Below are 15,031 nucleotides of genomic sequence, written 5' to 3'. Positions count from 1 at the left end.
GCATTCTCAGAAACTGATTGGGGGGAGGCGGAGTCTGAGGGTTCTTTGGAGCAAAGAGTGAACGGGTGCTAGTACAAAGGTCACAGACTGTTCATGCCTTTGTCCCTACGGGGGGAGGTGATGGCAGCGACTCATGGAACGAAACTTGTGGGCCACTTTGGATTTGTCAAGACTCTGCATTTGGCTCAGTGCCAGTTCTGGTGGCCGGGCATGCGCAAGGATCTCTCTATGTGCAGTCCTGTTAAACCTGCTTGATGTGCAAGCCCCGGCCAGGGAAGCGGCTGGGACTGTTGAAACCCCTCCCCACACTGAGCTGGCCTTGGGAGGTCATCTCGATGGACTTTATCACCGACCTTCCACCTAGCAAAGGGAAGACAGTGATGTGGGCGGTGGTGGATTTGTTTTCCAAACAGGCACACTTCGTCCCGTTTGCCAGCCTCTCTACTGCCCACTCCCTGGCTAAGGTGTTTATCCAACATGTTGTCAGACTGCACCCCCCCTCAAGGTGGTTTCGGACCACAGGTCCCAGTTTGTGGCGAAGTTTTGCGGGGAGCTGATGACGGCTTTGGGGACTGAATGGGTTCTTAGTAGCGCTTATCGCCCTGAAACTGATGGGCAAACAGAACGGGTGAACCAAACTTTGGAACTGTTCTTACGGTGTTTCACCAATTACCAACAAGATGATTGGGTGGACCTTTTGCTGTTCGCAGAATATTGTTACAAGAATGCGGTGCATTCGTCCACGGGGGTGTCTCCTTTTCAGGTGGTGTATGGCTACGAGGGGGCGCTCCTCCCGTTCCTGAATGCCCCAGCATCGCCGGGAGGGGAGGTGGCTGACTGATGTAACGAACTGAAATAGGCATGGCCCCTCGTGGTGGAATCCCTTAATGCCGCTAAAGCTATGTATAAAGCACAAGCTGACAAGAAACGGACTGAGGGGTGGGAGATTCATCCGGGGGATTCTGTGTATGTCTCCACTAAGAACATCAAAGGGTTGCAACCTAGCAGGAAGTTGGGGTGGAAATATGTGGGCCCGTTCATGGTTACTCGAAAGATAAATGATGTGACTGTGGAGTTTTGTTGTTGTTGTTCAGTCGCACAATTGTGCCTGACTCTTTGCGACCCCATGGACCAGATCACGCCAGGCCTGGTCCATGGGGTCGCGAAGAGTCGGACTCGACTCTGCGACTGAACAACAACAACAACAAAACTGTGAAGTTGGCCCTGCCTAAAACCCTTAAACATCCGCATCCTATTTTTCACTTCAGTCTCTTAAAGAAAGATCCAGGGCCCAACGTCTGCCGTCCACAGCGTTCTGTGCCTCCCCCCCTGATGGTACATGGTGAGCAACATTTTGAAATCTCTCACATCTTGGATTCGAAGATGAAGCGGGGCCATCGGTTTTACTTGGTTGAGTGGGTGGATTTCGGTCCTGAACATCGGGAATGGGTTGAAGTGTCTGACATTAACGGCCCTCGTTTGGTTCGGAACTTTCATGCAGCTTTTCCTGGGAAGGCTGGGGGGGGGGGCTACAGGAGGGCAGAATGTCAGCTGAAGCTGCCATGCCTCGGAATTTGGGTGTGTGTGTGCCTGATATCTGTGCTCCTCCATCTTCTCCAGCACCCTCCTCTACCCCCACGTCTCCGCTGCCTGCGCTATCTGCCTAGTGGCCTTGAAGGCTTGGCTCTCCCTCATCCGCTTTTCCTGCTGGGAATCTAACTGCTGCATTTTGCCCACACTTGTAGATGCTTGCTTATTGGTTTGGTGATATCAGGGGGTCTGGTTTGAAGGGGGTATATCTGTAACCACCATTTTGCTTTTTGTTATTCCTGACTCAAGAATTCATGGTACCACCAGTACTAACCTCAATAAACTGGACATTGTCTAGGAACGTTGTTGAGTGTTTGATTGGAAGACCTGACAATGTCGTACTATTATTATCAACAATTTCTTTCTCTTGTATAAGAACCAACCAATATCTCCTGAAGATCAATAGACATGGGCATGTAATATTAAGTAATGAGGAGCCAGTGGACTTTTAGAATGTTCATGAACCTTAGTTGAGCAGAACACACTCTAGCAGAAGTCCCAGATGGACCAGGACACCTGTACAGAAAGGGTGTGTTCATAAACTCCAGCCCACCCTTCTCCTTCCCTCACTTCACCACTCCACACTGCATCTCCTCACTCTTCTGCCAAGGACAGGAGTCCTCCTTATAGCATTAGTTACACAGACATTCCAAGTTTGTTTCTCCATGGCACCACCATTTTGTTCAAGGCATAGCTGAACCTAGAAGAACCTAAGTCAGGGATGTCAAACATATGACCCATGGGCTGGATCCAGCCCTTGCAAGGCCCCAGTTTGGCCTGAGAGCAACTGGGTATATGCTGCTTCCTGTTCCTTACATCGCAGCTCCTTCTGGCCAGTCTCTCTTAGTTCCTGCTTCAGAGGAGAGAAAGAAAGCCTTCCCTCAATTGGCTGAGGGCTCCCCTTCCATCCTCCTCTGGGAAGGTAGGGGAGGAAAAGAGCCCAAGAGAGGGGGGGAAATTGCATATCATGGGACTTTTAAGAAGACCAGTTATAAGCACACTTTTTCTTCAGAGAGAGAGAGGAAGGGAGCCAGAGGGAGCACACCAGAAAAAGAGTCCTATTTTTAAGACCAAAAAAACATTTTATTCCAGGGATGGGGGGAAGAGTCCTGTGTTTAAAACCAAAAAATGTTTTGTTTCAGGGATGTGGGGGAAGAGTCCTATGTTTAAGACCAAAAAATGTTTTATTCCAGAGATGGGGGGGGAGTCCTGTGTTCAAGAACAAATAATATTTTATTCCAGGTATAAGAGAGAGAAAGAGAGTGAGAGAGAGTTCATCTCATGGCACTTGGAGAGATCCCCCTTTCCATTTCTAACAGGTGGTGGTGGTGGAGAAACCTAACAGCACAGCTTGCATTCTTTATTAGTGAAAGGGAGCAAGAGTACAGCAGCACCTGAATGACTAAGAAAATTGGTGGAAAGGCATGAGTTTTCATGAATCCCTATCCACTTCTTCAGATACAGCAAGAATGTGAGTCCATCTGTCCTTATATCTTGGAGAGTGAAGTGATTTCAGACACCAAATGACAATAGCAGGCATTGGTAATGAGAGAAGAAACCTCGATCTCAGTTCAGTCCAGGAGTTTGCATTGTCTTGAGCTTCATGATCAGTTGCAATTTAGCAGTCTCTCTTTCTAATCTCCCTTTGAAATTCTTTTGTAAGAGAACTGTTACTCTAAGGTCAGCAACTGAATACACTGGAAGGTTAAAATGTCCACCCACTGGTTTTTGAATGTTGTGGTTTCTAATAGTGGTAGAAAGAGTAAGACTCCAGTAGTACCTTTAAAGACTAACAAAATTGTGGTAGGGTATGTGCTTTTGTGAGTCATTGCTCACTTCTTCAGAATTATTTCCATTTATTCTTTGCATCCTCCTGGACTGAATCCTCCTATACCAAATTGAGACCTAGGTTTCCTATCTCATTACCAATGCTGATATCTCCACCCCTCTGTATATCACACCAATGCTGATATCTCCACCCATCTGCATATCACACCTAATCCAATCACACCTGCTATTGCCATTCGGCATCTGAAATCATTTTTATAAAGTTTATATCTCCAGTACCTTGTGTTACATTTTATGGCACATATGGCCCGGCCTGACAAAGTGACATTTATGTCAGATCTTGCCCTTGTAACAAATGAGTTCGACACCTCTGACCTAAGTGGTGGCTCTAGATTAGGGATGGGTATAAACCAGGAACGTGGAGGTTCATCCCACTTCATGGTTTGTGAGGTCCCACGAACCACAATGAGCCTCCCATGGTTTGTGAACCAGTTCGATTTGCAGATATTCTGTCTCTCCTTTCTGATGGCAGTGGCTCCCCAAGGCCAGCAGAAGAGAAGGGGGGGGGGGAGAGAAAAACAGTTCCAAGGACCTCTTTTTTGGGGGTAACAGTAGCACCTCCTTTTTATGGCTTATCTTTACTATGACTCCCTTGTTACATACAGACACCAAGGAGGAATTGCAGGCCCCCATCCCCATTTCTTTGACATCAAGGCCAGGCACCTCAGACTCACCCACATTATCCTTGGCAGCGACAAAACGGGCTGGCTCTTTGACATTGTCAGCCAGTAAGAAGGCGCCCTCCTCCAGGATGTCAAGCAGCATTGTGGCTGTGTGCACCTGCTCTGTAGCATTCATGTCCTTCCATGATTCTAGCGCCTCAGGGCGCAGGAGATTGTCCACTGTCTCCACCACAGCCTGGAATGATATGGAGCTATGAGGGATGCAGAAACCCACTTTCTTTTCATTCCTTTTCAATCACCTTTACTTAGGCCTTGAATTACCTCTTTCCTTCTTGCATTCCCTTATAACCTACAGAGTTGGCAAATCATACATGGCTTTGTACTCTGGTAAAGTCTGGTAAAGAAGCTACAGCATCTTCACAACCTCTACAACCTTTCCATAATAATATTGTTTTCATGCAAAAAATGCATGAGTTTTACTCATTTGCAGCATGCAATTCAGGTGTCTTCCAGCATTTTTGTTACAAGGAGAGTATGGCCTTTTCCCCACCACACAAGAACATGAAATTGTTCCCCTAGATATGCCACTGATGTGGGTAATGCGGTTGTGTGCATGGCACATGATGTATAACTTTTGAATATTCCCTCAGAAGTCCATGGTAAACCCCCCCCCCCAATTTCCATTGCTTAAACCCACCCCCCACTTTAAACACTTTCCCACTCACAGAAATACTCTGCAGTTTGCAAACGTTTTGCTTTTAAACAAATTAATTGAATTGAACTTAGGTGATTTCCTCTCTCTAGCTATGGAGTGGGCATCTGCCATGTTTCTGGTATTTTTGTATGAAGAGCAATATGTTTTATCTGCAACAAGGCTATTCTACTGCATCTGTTATGCACAGGCTGGATATTGTACTATTGCATATTGAATCAGGACTTGGGAGACAATTGCCAAAGGATAACATTCTCACTGTCTGGGTAAGCACTCAGTGCTGTGAGGGATGGTATTTTGTCAGTGCTTACCTTCATGTAAAGACACATCAAAGTAATGGCTACTTTTTAAGCATTCTCTCTTTGGCAATTTTCTGAACAGGGACAACTACAGATAAATGGCTACTCACATTACACTGAAGTGACAGAGGTCTGACATGATTATTTAACCTATGAATTCTCCATAATTCCAATATCTCACATCAGAGTTATAAATTCAGTGCAGTTTCACTGGATGGGAGAAATGTGTCTTGGTTATTGTCCTGCAAAGTATCTATGGATGGGAGAAGTTAGATGAGCACTCCTATGTCAAAAATAGTGCAATGGGGAAGTGGGTTTTTTTGGGTGTGTGTGTGTTAGGCATGGTGATATAAATAGAGAACAGTTTCACTGGATGAGAGCAATGCTTGCACGCCTGAATGCCCTACATTCAGCAGTTATGTTAGGAAGATTCAATGGAATTCTATATTCAGGTAGACTCTACAATTGTGGCAACAACAGAATCAATTCTGTGGATCACATTCTTTTTGACTGACCCAAAATTTCAGATCTAAGAGGTGAACTGATCTCTCCATTAGTTAATCAGGACTTTATCTCCTCAGAAGCTAAATCATCTTGGCTCCTCAGAGATAAACAAACCACGTTGTGTGTGGCAAAATTTCTCGTTGCTGTTGTAAAGTTACATGATAACTTCTGTAGTAATTTTTAGGCTCTCCTTTTGTGAGGCGAGGGTCTGCTGTTTATGACTCTGGTTGTGAAAACAGTAATCAAGAAGTAAGTCTTTCTAAAGGTAATCCCACTGAGGCAATTATCTTACTGTAGTCAACAGTATCAAGCCAATCGAATGTTTCCTGAGATCCATAGCTGTGGTCCCTTTGCTTCTTGAACAGGAATTTGTGCATACTCACCTTGATATAGTCTTTACATGTCCTTTCTCTCTTGTGCATCTGAGCAGTGGGTCAGGGGGAGAAACAGAAGGAAGTGCTGATTAGGACAGAATTACAAAAGGAAGCACCCACGGTGACAGTGACAGGTTTTATGGGGCCCATAAGCCACTATCAACCAGAAGGCAACGAACTTTTCTTTGAATTTTATTTGACATTTGGAACTCAAATGTACAAGTTATTTTCATACTTTTATCCTTATTTACCTATGTTACAAAGCAATGTTAATGTTATTAAGATTTTGATTAAAAATATCCAGTTCATAAGTAACATATTCATAGTAAAGGTAAAGGTTTCCCTTGCTCGAAAGCCAGTCGAATCTGACTCTACGGATGTGGTGCTCATCTCCGTTTCCAAGCCAAAGAGACAGCACTGTCCAAAGACATGTGGCCGGCATGACTAGATGCTGAGGCGCACAGAACGCTGTTACCTTCCCACCGAAGCAGTAACTTGCAATTTCTTGCTTTTGAACTGCTGGTTGGCAGGAGCTGGGACCAGAGATGGGAGCTCACTCTGTCAAGCGGCACTTGGGTCTCGAACTGCTGAACTACCGACCTTCCAACACTGAACATATTCATAGTGAATTCCAATTACATTAATAGGTGAATTTTAAAACTGGCAACCAGTATGGGCAAAGACAGTGAAAATTGCTACTCTCTACCCTCCATTCATATCAATGAAGCTTGTGCAAAATTTCCAAGCAAGGTCCCACTGAAATTAATGGAGCAGTGTAGCTTAGTGGTCTGTGTCTCAGAGTTACTGCTGGTTACCTGAAACACGCAGTTGTGGGTTCCCTGCCTTCTAGCCTTTCCCTTTCCGTCTAAACCATTTCGTTCTGCCCCTATGTGACTACAGTTCCCAGTGCCCTTGGAATCCCAACTTTCCTTCCACTCTCCTTGATTCAACCCCACAGTTGTCACTGTTCTCTGGGTGGCTTCTGTGATTTCAACAACTGCACAATGAGCAGAAATTCAACAGGTGACACCCCCCCCCATCACTGCAGGAATAAAACTTTAACCCATTGAATTTCTGTCATTACTCCCAAGACTAGTTGACTAATGGAGAGATTGAGGTACAAAGAGAGGACACAGAGCCCTCTAAAACCAGGCTCCCCAGAACCATTCTCTATGCCATGCACCTTATTGTAGTTCTTGCCAGCTGATTCTCTCTCAATGGGGCGCAGGGCCTGGAGCTGGGCATCCAGAATGTCCAAGAGTTGTTCCATTAATTTGACAGAGGAGCTGACATCTCCAGCATAGATGGCACCTCGAGTATGGCGGGCTAGCTCACTGGCAATATTGGCTGCATTCTCTCCACTCTTGATCTGCCAAGAAAGGGGAAAGGAATGCAGACTTGGCCTCAGTCAGGTCCTGCAGGCATGACTTCTGACCCTTATTCTGACTATGACATGCCTGACTGTTTTTCATTGCAATGAAAAAGAAAGCTTTGGATAGAAGAACAGTACCTTCTGAGCCACTTGATTGACCCATGGACTTGTGCAATTGCTAAGGTCAGGACCCCGTGGGTTCCAGATCCCAAGGGAAGCAAGACACTGGAAGGAAGCGATTCCTGTGAAAAGGGGAGCATGGGTACAAGTGAAAAGAGAGAGAGCGAGAGAGAGCGCTTATGCACACATAAACTGTTTGGTTATACACACATCCCCGCCACATACCCTCCGCCAAAGCCAGCCCACTTCCCACATCTGACTAATATTGCAAAGGTTACAGAGCAAGGATAATGGCTTAGTACTGCTCCAATTAGCAGAAGAGTTCTATTAGCATGGAGTGGCAGGAACAGCTCATCCACCTGCATTTGCCATCTATGGAGTCATGACTGCTCAAACTGCTGAAGCTTAGTAAGTGAATCAGCCATAGAAGAAGCTCAAATTAGCTCAGTCTACTTTAGACGAGAGGTGTGGGAGCTGGGTCATGACCAAGGCCCCGATGCACCCCCAGTTGCAAACTACCTTCATCTAATGGAGAAAATGTGCTCTGCCAGAGCCCTAATTTTCCTCATTTGACCAACTGGGCATACCCCCAACTGGGCCCATAGCTACGGTGGGGAATTTTGGGGCCATGCCCCCTCACACAATAGCCCCGTCCCATGTCCTGCTGCTAGAAGCCCTATTTTAAAATATTTACTTTGGTAAATATTCAGGAAAGTCGAGCTGCGCCATATGCTGTGCCCTGCCCGCAGCCTGATTTTCTGAGTGTTGTCCTGATTTGCTGGTCCTGGCACCCGTGACCTCTCCAACCTTTCCCTCCCTCTCTGCCTTCCCTCCCTCCCTGGGTCTGCACCAGGGAGGAGCACACCTTGCTGGTCCCAAGGCTAAAGCAGGGAGTGGGCAGTTTTTTCTTGTGCTGGCAGGCTGGGACTGGCATGTTGCCTCAGCCAGCGGAGGGAAAGTGCAGAACAGGCAGGGGAAAGCCACCAGCCCACCACAGGGCAGAGATGGGAGCCAATGAAGAGCCGCCATTTCTCCTGCCACAGCCGGCTGGTTTCCCCTGCCACAGCCGGCTGGCACGAAGGGGATAGGACCTACTTCGCTCAGTAAAAAAAAGTCCTTCTTCTCCTTCGAGGCAGCAGAAATCCTGCCTCAACTAGGGGGGTGGGGAGAAGCAGGGAAGTTGCCGCTTCCCCCCCTCATGGGGGCACGAGTTGTGGGTTTTTTTTAAGTGCGAAAAGTTCTTCCCTGCCCTCTCCCCTCCCCTCCCCCCGGATTGCCCAACGCCCCACCAACCAAAATGTCCTGGCTATGGCCCTGCTTCCAACACTCCAAGGAGATATTGCTGGGGTTGGGAGAAATGTAAGATATGTTTGCTTGGGGCTAGTTTACCTCGTGTTCCCTTAGGGCAAGGCCTTTCAACTAGCATGCCTTGTTGAGTGGCTGGCCACTGGACACGCCGCACCTCCTTGGCCTCACAAAAAAGCTCCGGCGAAATATGCTGATCGTTTGCTGGTGGGCGGCGGGTACTGGGCACTAAGGCAGTGACCGCGTGTAGCTCCGTTCCCTTCTGGTTTATGGCACCAATAGGGTGGGTGGTGAGAGGCACCTGGCGTGCTGTTGTTGTAGCGGCAGGTGAGATTGTGCTGGTGACTGTAGTGGGACGAACAGTGGTTGTAGTGCTGACTGGTGTCGAGGTGACTGGGCCTATGGACAGAAAGGCAATTAGAGGTTCCCTCTCACACACAAATGTCTCCACAGTTCCATCCAAGGTTTTCTCATATTATGCACACAGCAAAATAAATTTTATCTCGAACACCCTTTTGGTATCTCACCAGACTGCGGTAAGCTGGAGAACATGATCTCCCTTTAGGAGTCCTTGAGGCTCTTGTCACAAACAGGTCCCTCTGTAGGGACTCTTGACAGTTTCCTTCTGAAAGCATTTGAGCTCCAAAAGCAACCCCATGAGATTAAGCAACTGCCTGTGGCTGCCTCCGACAGAGTCAGGCCACTGACCTGTCTAGTCCTGAACAGTCTACTTGACTGACAGCTGCCCTCTAAAGTCTCAGGTAGAGTATTTCCCCAGTTCTGCTACTCAAGGTCCTTTTAACTGGAAAAAACAGTAGGCAAATCTGGGACCTCCTGTGTGCATTAGCAGGTGCTCTACCACTCTGCTGTTGGCTGTTGGTTTCCCCCTGGCAAAACACACATATTTTGGAACAAAACAGCTAGAACCAAAGCCTGGGATCTTAAGGATACACTTCCAAAACATTTATCAGATTCTAGAGAATCTCAGATTTTTAATACATTACTTCTTACCTACCATGTTTGCAACAATAAGCATTAGATGGTAAAGGTGGAGGCTACTAAATATTCAAATATTGAAGGATCAGAGATGGACTTCCAATTACCAATTTTTTTCCTTCCTCTGGGCTTCACTACCAGTTTTCTGACTCCTTTCTACTGCTGGCCAGTATCTCATGAGTCACAGTAATTATTTCTTTTGGCTTTTGGGGGGCAATATGTAATGGTATGCTTAAAATACTTTGTGTCTCCTAAAGCAAATATCATTATTTTTTTCCTTCCTCTGGGCTTCACTACCAGTTTTCTGACTCCTTTCTACTGCTGGCCAGTATCTCATGAGTCACAGTAATTATTTCTCTTGGCTTTTGGGGGCAATATGTAATGGTATGCTTAAAATACTTTGTGTCTCCTAAAGCAAATATCATTGGTTTTGATTCATTAGATCAGATAAGGAATGTTTGTATAAACTAGAATTTGCATAATTTAGGCTGCTCACAATGAACTTTCAGAGCAGTAGAATATTGCTTTCTGGCAAGCATTGTAACTAAGGTCCCCAACCAGTTGCCTTTACAAATCCCTGCTAATTCTTTCATATCCCCCTTGGCTTGTATACTGCATGGGAGAGACTCACTCCCCCCCCCCTTAAAGTATGTAACATTTTCCCTCCTGAAGAGTTAGATCTTCATTCTTACCATTTTTATTTTTAAAATGGTAACAATGAGTGCAATGGACGATGACAAAGCTTCCTAAGATTATACTGTTTTTAATTGAACAAATGCTTAATTTGAATGAATGCTTAATTTGAATTTAATTGCTGCTATTTGACAAGTTTAGCAAGAACATGTTAACTTTGAAGGTAACCTTCACTTTAACCTAACCAGCCTTGTTACTTTTTACCCTGGACACTGCTTTTTAAATCTCCAGTTGAAACAGCATAAAGGGCAGCCACAGGTCCTCCCAGCCTTTCCCTCCTCTATCTTGTTATTGTCTCTCCCACCTATTCTATGGCACATTCTATGGAAACCTGCTTACTACAGCGGATGGGGGTGGGTGGGGAGAGAACAGGACTGCAGAAGAAATGGGAGAGAGGGGCCACAATGGCCTTTTCCCCTGCTTCATCTTCAGATTTAAAGGGCAATGTCTGATTTCTAAGGCAAGGATCTAGGAAACAAACTAGATGTGATGGCGAGAGATCCATGAACAGATCTTCCCAGCATCTTCGAAATGGAAATAGCAGTTGTGTAGGTGTCCCTGTTAAGATCAGGGCCACAATACAAAAACCAAGGAGGCTTAATCTTCCCTCCATACATTTCATAGACTGCAACCCTGCCCCTCCCCTGGCCGTTCCTCACCCTGGAAGGGGACAAAGACAGGCAAAGTGTGGGTGCCATTTCCTCCTCCAGTACAGGTCTCTGTGTGATGATTTTCAGCTGATGAAGCCACACATGGGGAATAAGGATTAAATACCCTCTCCACCTTCAATGTTGTCTCCAACCAAACTGAGATCCCACATGGCTGCTATTTCAATTTAAAACAAAAATAAAAACAGAAAGATCTGGTTCACAGATCTCCCAGGAGCTCACCTAGCTTGGCCCCAACCTCCCTCTCATCCCAACCCTAAAAACGGTTTCTGCCTGCAAAAGGGATGAATTCCATCCACCCCACCCACAGCATAAGCTCAGATGCTGCTACCCAGACAGCAATTGTTGAGTCGGGGTGATCAGACAAAGGAAGGAAATTAGCTATATGGGGTTCTAAATATATCTGGATCTGCCAATGCACCTGGGCAAAGCTGATCTTGATTTCATTCTGTCTAAAATAAGCACTGGATTTATTTTCTCCTTCAGTCCATCTTCAAGGAATTAGTTTTTGTAGACTCTAGACTTCTGCCAAATGCTGCACATCAGACAATCCATCTGTGTCAATTTAAACTCCAAGTGATGCTAACTGTCAGGATTTCAGGCACACACTAACTCTGTTGAGGGCACGGGCAGTTTGAATTGAGCTAAGTAGGTTCTCTGATGCTTACTGTGTGACGGGAACCAAGAGACCTGCGGTGTGGCAAAGCAGTGAAATGAAAGATATTTTCAGAAAGCCAGCTCTGGAACTGAAGCCTTACTCTAGCTGTTATATAGCTGAATGTTTCCCGAAATCTGATGGATGGAAGATATATTGCGTAGCAGCCATTGGGGGAAGACACTGGCTCAATGACTTGCAACTGTTTACAGTATAACTTAAGTGTATGCACTTTGGTTGGCATTTAACTCAAGTCAAAGTATAGCCATCTTAGGCTATGTGCATTTTGTAAAAGTCTTGTTGATAAGCTTTAGAGTTATTGCTGTATCTAAGTGGCTGGTCCGCCATGCCAATCGTAACAGCAGCAAAACTGGGCTATCCATGGACAAGGTAAGGATCTCAACCCATTTGGGGGATTCCCCGGGAACATATGACTTCGTAAATTTACCTTTAAAAAAGAAGAAATAGAAAAGAAAAAGAAAACTTTAAAAATGGTATACTGAGGACTGAGTGTGCTCCTAGAAGCACAGAGTGTTCACAGCGGCTGAGTCAACTAAAGAAAATGGAGGGGAAGAGAAATCAGCCTGCCCAAGGCAGTGAGAGCTTATGGATCCAGGGATGGGAAGATTCTGAGGTGGGTTTTAAAGGCTTTCCCCCTCCCACAAGGTCTTGTGTGTTCCCAGCTTGTTTTAAGACAGAAATACAAATACCACAAAAATCATGGATGCTGTACTTACAATACTGTACTGATATTAACAACTGGGCATCTCTGCAAATTAGCACAGCTATTTTTGTTCCCTAAAACTTTAGACAATCCTATGGTTAGAGAAACTCATAACCAATGATTTTCAAGCCCCCCACAGCACCATTTGAATGTTATGGCCATGTCTTACCAGTGCTAGGATCAGGTGGGCCAAACTCAAGGGAGTAGCGCAGGACAAAGTAGTTGTTCCACACATAGAGCTGGTTGTCACGGGGATTGTAGTCAATGGAGGAGATGAACTGGTAGGGGTTGGGGAAATTCAATGAAATGGGCTCCTCACGGTTCATGTTGGTGTTGAAGGCATAGTCAACACGGTTCCCGGCTGCCTCACTGTCATCATCCACATAGACTGTCCGTACCACGTAGAGGACTCCACACACCATGAAGGCATTGGAGGCTGAGCGCTTGTCATAGCCTGTCTCCCACGTGCCCTCGAAACGTAGTGTGTAGGGATTCAGCTGGCTCACCACTAACCGTCCATTGTTCCCTTCAGTGGCATAGATGACCCACAGCCCGTTTTCGTCCACAGCCAGGTCAATGTCAGTCTTGCCCCCCCAGCGGTAGGGTGAGGTGTCATGGTAATTGGCTGTGTTGATAACTGTCTCTCCACTCTTAATGCGTGTCCGCAGATCATACTTGATAATGTTGCGTGTCCGCTCCTTGTTGTAAAAGACGGCACCATCATACACCACAAAGCCGGTGCCATCAACCCTGTTGGGCAGGCGATATGTGGTTGTGTGTCGGCCACCCACATAGTCCTCCCATGAAGCATACTCTGTCAGTGTGTCTGTCCGGTATGGGATCCATGGCATGACGTATATTCGGTCTCCAGCTTGAAGAGGGTCCTTGCACCAGGCTCCAGACTGGTGTTCTGACTCATGGGCAGAGGTAGGTTCCAGGATCTTATGCAGCGTCCCCGGGCAAACGAATACTAGGGAGGGGATGAAGGGAAGGAAAGGATCATTGGGCAAAAGGGGGGGGGAAATCCAGAGAGAGTGTGACAGAACAAGAGAAAAAAAAAGAAAGAAAGAGAGAGAGAGAGAGAGAGAGAGAGAAGAAAGGATAAATTTGTAAAAGGCTGTTGGCAGGAGAAGTGAAATCCGCGCTGAGTTTTGAGAGCAGCTGCAATCATGAGACTTTTATCTGTTATTGAGCAGAGACGGCTCAGTGACAAATTAAATAAATAAATACTGGGGGCAGGTAGGCATTATCACAGAGGAAAGAAAGGTTTTCTCCAGATCAAATTAACATGGGAATTTTGGGGTTCCAAATTATTTTCCCCCTTTTGCTACATTAAGCTGAAGATGTCAAACTGCTTTTCTGCCAAAATCTGAATGGCAGAAAGCTGAGCATGAATGCTACTGAACTGACAATTCTAGCCCCTATTCCTTGGGCATGTGCTCTATGGAAGTCAGCATAAGAAGGGTTAAAATCCACAGGATACACAATTTAACATGAGCCAGCTCCCTGTGTGATCTAAATTAGATCCTCTCCATTGGAACTAATGGGGGGATACATCCTAATGGTATGGAAATTAAGGCTGTCAGACTGGATTTTCAAAAACAAAGGGCTCAGTGAGGAGCAGTAAGGCTGTCTGTCCTAAGGGATCCATTGAATAGTGTGCTCCCCTACTCTTTGGGTTTAGGTAGCCGATAGGTCTCTCTGGAGCAGGGACATGTTTGTTGTTTGCTCCACTGCATTCCCCCAAAGATTCTGTTCCATGGGGGTCATTCATCTGAGACTGCTGGACCTGCAATGTTCCCTCTAAGCTGTGGAGTCTTGTGAACAAAAATTTTACATTGTGAGCTACTGGCATTAAAGTTGTGAGCAAGCAATTTGGCTACTGCATAAATTCATTTGCTCTGGAGCCATCCTTCCTGAGCTAGGACAAAGATGTGTGAGCCGAAGGCAGAAAAACTATGAGCTAGCTCACACTAACTCAGCTTAGAGGGAACACTGCCCATGGGTCAAGGCTAATTTATACCAGCCACCATGCAGCACTTAAACCCTGCTCTGTGCTGGCATAAACACCAGTTGCTATTGCCACATCTGATTATTTTTGTTCTCATTTTTCTCAGGGGCTCCCAATTCATCTCTAGTAACTTAAAGGGCTCTTGAAATAACTGTTTCAATTCTTCTTACCTTCTTGGAATGGGAGATGAGAGGGAGGGATATTAATGGCATATTAATAGCCATTAGTCTTCCCTGGATTGCAGCTAAATATCGTCTCAGGGCCACAAGACAGCCCAATGCAATTCCCTACGAAACAGAAAGCGGTGAAGCAGCTGAGTGCAGGACCTGGGAGCCCTGGTTCCCAGCTCCCCCTAGATAGCATTCTTGTAGGGGAAAAGGAAAGAGGAGCTGCTAGCCCTAACCCTCCTGCACTGGCATACCGATCAAAACATAGATGAAGAGGAATGGAGAATGAAAAACAAGCATTAAAAATCCCACGTTTGGTCAATTAAAAGCCCACTAAATGCAAAACACTGGGTGTTTCCTCTTCCTGCTG

General features: G+C 46.0%; 1 protein-coding gene across 1 annotated transcript in view; it reads right to left on the bottom strand.

Moving 5' to 3' along the window:
• ADGRL1 (adhesion G protein-coupled receptor L1) overlaps positions 1 to 15,031 on the bottom strand; it is a 105,331-nt gene that overhangs the window by 28,079 nt on the left and 62,221 nt on the right. The window contains exons 5-10 of the mRNA XM_015418056.1: positions 12,653 to 13,453; positions 8,832 to 9,146; positions 7,461 to 7,564; positions 7,134 to 7,319; positions 5,960 to 5,998; positions 4,113 to 4,296 (exon numbers count right to left, since the gene is read on the bottom strand). Coding sequence (XP_015273542.1) covers positions 4,113 to 4,296; positions 5,960 to 5,998; positions 7,134 to 7,319; positions 7,461 to 7,564; positions 8,832 to 9,146; positions 12,653 to 13,453 — 1,629 coding nt within the window. The remainder of the gene's footprint in view (positions 1 to 4,112; positions 4,297 to 5,959; positions 5,999 to 7,133; positions 7,320 to 7,460; positions 7,565 to 8,831; positions 9,147 to 12,652; positions 13,454 to 15,031) is intronic.

Source organism: Gekko japonicus, unplaced genomic scaffold (genome assembly GCF_001447785.1).
Source record: "Gekko japonicus isolate JY-2015 unplaced genomic scaffold, Gekko_japonicus_V1.1 scaffold1356, whole genome shotgun sequence".
Taxonomy (NCBI): domain Eukaryota; kingdom Metazoa; phylum Chordata; class Lepidosauria; order Squamata; family Gekkonidae; genus Gekko; species Gekko japonicus.
Note: the sequence above shows the minus strand (reverse complement) of the source record. Positions and strands in the feature narration are given on the sequence as shown.